The following is a 1,683-nucleotide window of genomic DNA, read 5'->3' on the forward strand; positions in this document are numbered from 1 at the left end:
CCTTTCAGCTTCTTCGTCCGTAAAAGTGATGGTTGGTTCGTCTGTTTCCCTCGTCCTTGGGGGTCGTCCTGAGAGTTGGACGTTCTGCACCGCTTTGAGGTATGTCTTCTTCGCCTTGGAGGATTGCCCCGTCGACATCCCACCAATGATAACTCTTATTTCTCCGAGTGGGGGCCGTGATGATTCTTCCATCTTCGCTTTCAATTTTTCATCTTTATGATCTCTTCCAACGAAATGCCTCAATTTTCCTTATCTGATGAGATTCTCAATCTACTGTTTCAAGTCATAACACTCATCTGTGTCATGCCTATGATCCCTATGGAAGCGACAATATTTATTCTTATTGCGCTTGTTAGGATCTCCTTTCATCTTTTCTGGCCACTTCAAGGAAGGATCATCCTTGATCTGCATGAGCACTTGATCGAGTGGGGCATTCAAGGGTGTGTAATTTTGATTCCGTGCTGATGGGCCTGCCTTCCTGCTATCCCTATCTCGATCCTTCTTGTCTTCCGTTCGTCCCTTCTTTGGACGAGGCCCTTGGTCTAGATAACGCGGGGGGTTGGCTTCCATTCTCTCAACTCTCTTCCTCTTCTTAGCTATGATAGCGTCTTCTGCATTCATAAAGTTTTGGGCTGAATGGACGAGTTCAGCCATGGATTGGGGCTCTTTTTCATACAACTTGTGAATAAATAAATCAGAGTTAACCCCATTATGGAAGGCTGCCAATAGGAGCTTGTCGTCCACCTCGTTTACTATCAAGGCTTCCCTATTGAAGCGCGTGATGAAGGAACGCAGGCTCTCATTTTCTCCTTGCTCTATGGTCAGCAAACTGGACGAGGAACGTTTATGTCTTTGTCCCCCGATGAAATTATTGACGAATAACTTGCTCAACTCCTCGAAAGAACTTACAGAATTCGGGGGTATTTTGCTGAACCATACACGTGCTGGTCCCTTAAGGGTGGTAGGGAAGTCTCTGCACATGATCTCGTCCGGAACTCCTTGGAGATGCATTGTTGTCTTGAAAGTAGCGATATGATCGAAGGGATCACGTGCTCCATCATATGAGTCCAGGGAAGGCATTTTAAACTTAGGCGGCAAGGGATGCCCATTGATGGAAGCAGTAAAAGGGGAGTCTGTTCGGTGGACCAAATCCTCTACAGGATTTGCCCTTCTCATGTTCTCCTTCATCTCATCCATAACCTTCCTCATCTGATCCATTTCCTTCTCCAAATGTGGCACCCTTCGCGAAGTGGTACCTCTTGATTGAATCTCAGGCTCAGCATTTCCTCCTTCATCTCCTCGACTCTGGGATTGTCTCTCAGCTTGCCCTTCTCGTCGCTGCCTTTCTATCTCTCTAGTCAACTCTTGGTTTTGGCGAGTTAATTTTGCCATCGCGGCCGCGATGGATTGTATGTGTTGGACGGAAGGCGACTGCGTGACAGGCGCTGATTGGTGATTTCGATGGGGATGGCTAGAAGCATCCCTACTCCCTTGATGGCTTGGGCTAGTAGCCCTCGATCTGGTCCGAACCATTCGACTTTTGTCCCAGGAAAAGCAAATCGCAAATCATTTTCACGAAATTGGTTTCCCACAGACGGTGCCAACTGATGATGTATGGAATCAGTTATGAAAGCTCGAAAACGTGTTGAAAACACAAGAGCTGTTTAGACCCTCAATTAAAAT

The 1,683-nt window shown here is 46.8% G+C and overlaps 1 protein-coding gene across 1 annotated transcript; it reads right to left on the reverse strand.

Moving 5' to 3' along the window:
• Positions 1-270: 270 nt before the first annotated feature.
• Positions 271-1,392, reverse strand: LOC136070885 (uncharacterized). The gene has a single exon (XM_065781453.1). The coding sequence runs from the start codon at positions 1,390-1,392 to the stop codon at positions 271-273; it is 1,122 nt and encodes a 373-aa protein (XP_065637525.1).
• Positions 1,393-1,683: the final 291 nt, after the last annotated feature.

The sequence above is a fragment of the Quercus suber genome, unplaced genomic scaffold (genome assembly GCF_002906115.3).
Source record: "Quercus suber isolate HL8 unplaced genomic scaffold, Cork oak 2.0 scaffold_267, whole genome shotgun sequence".
Classification (NCBI taxonomy): Eukaryota; Viridiplantae; Streptophyta; class Magnoliopsida; order Fagales; family Fagaceae; genus Quercus; species Quercus suber.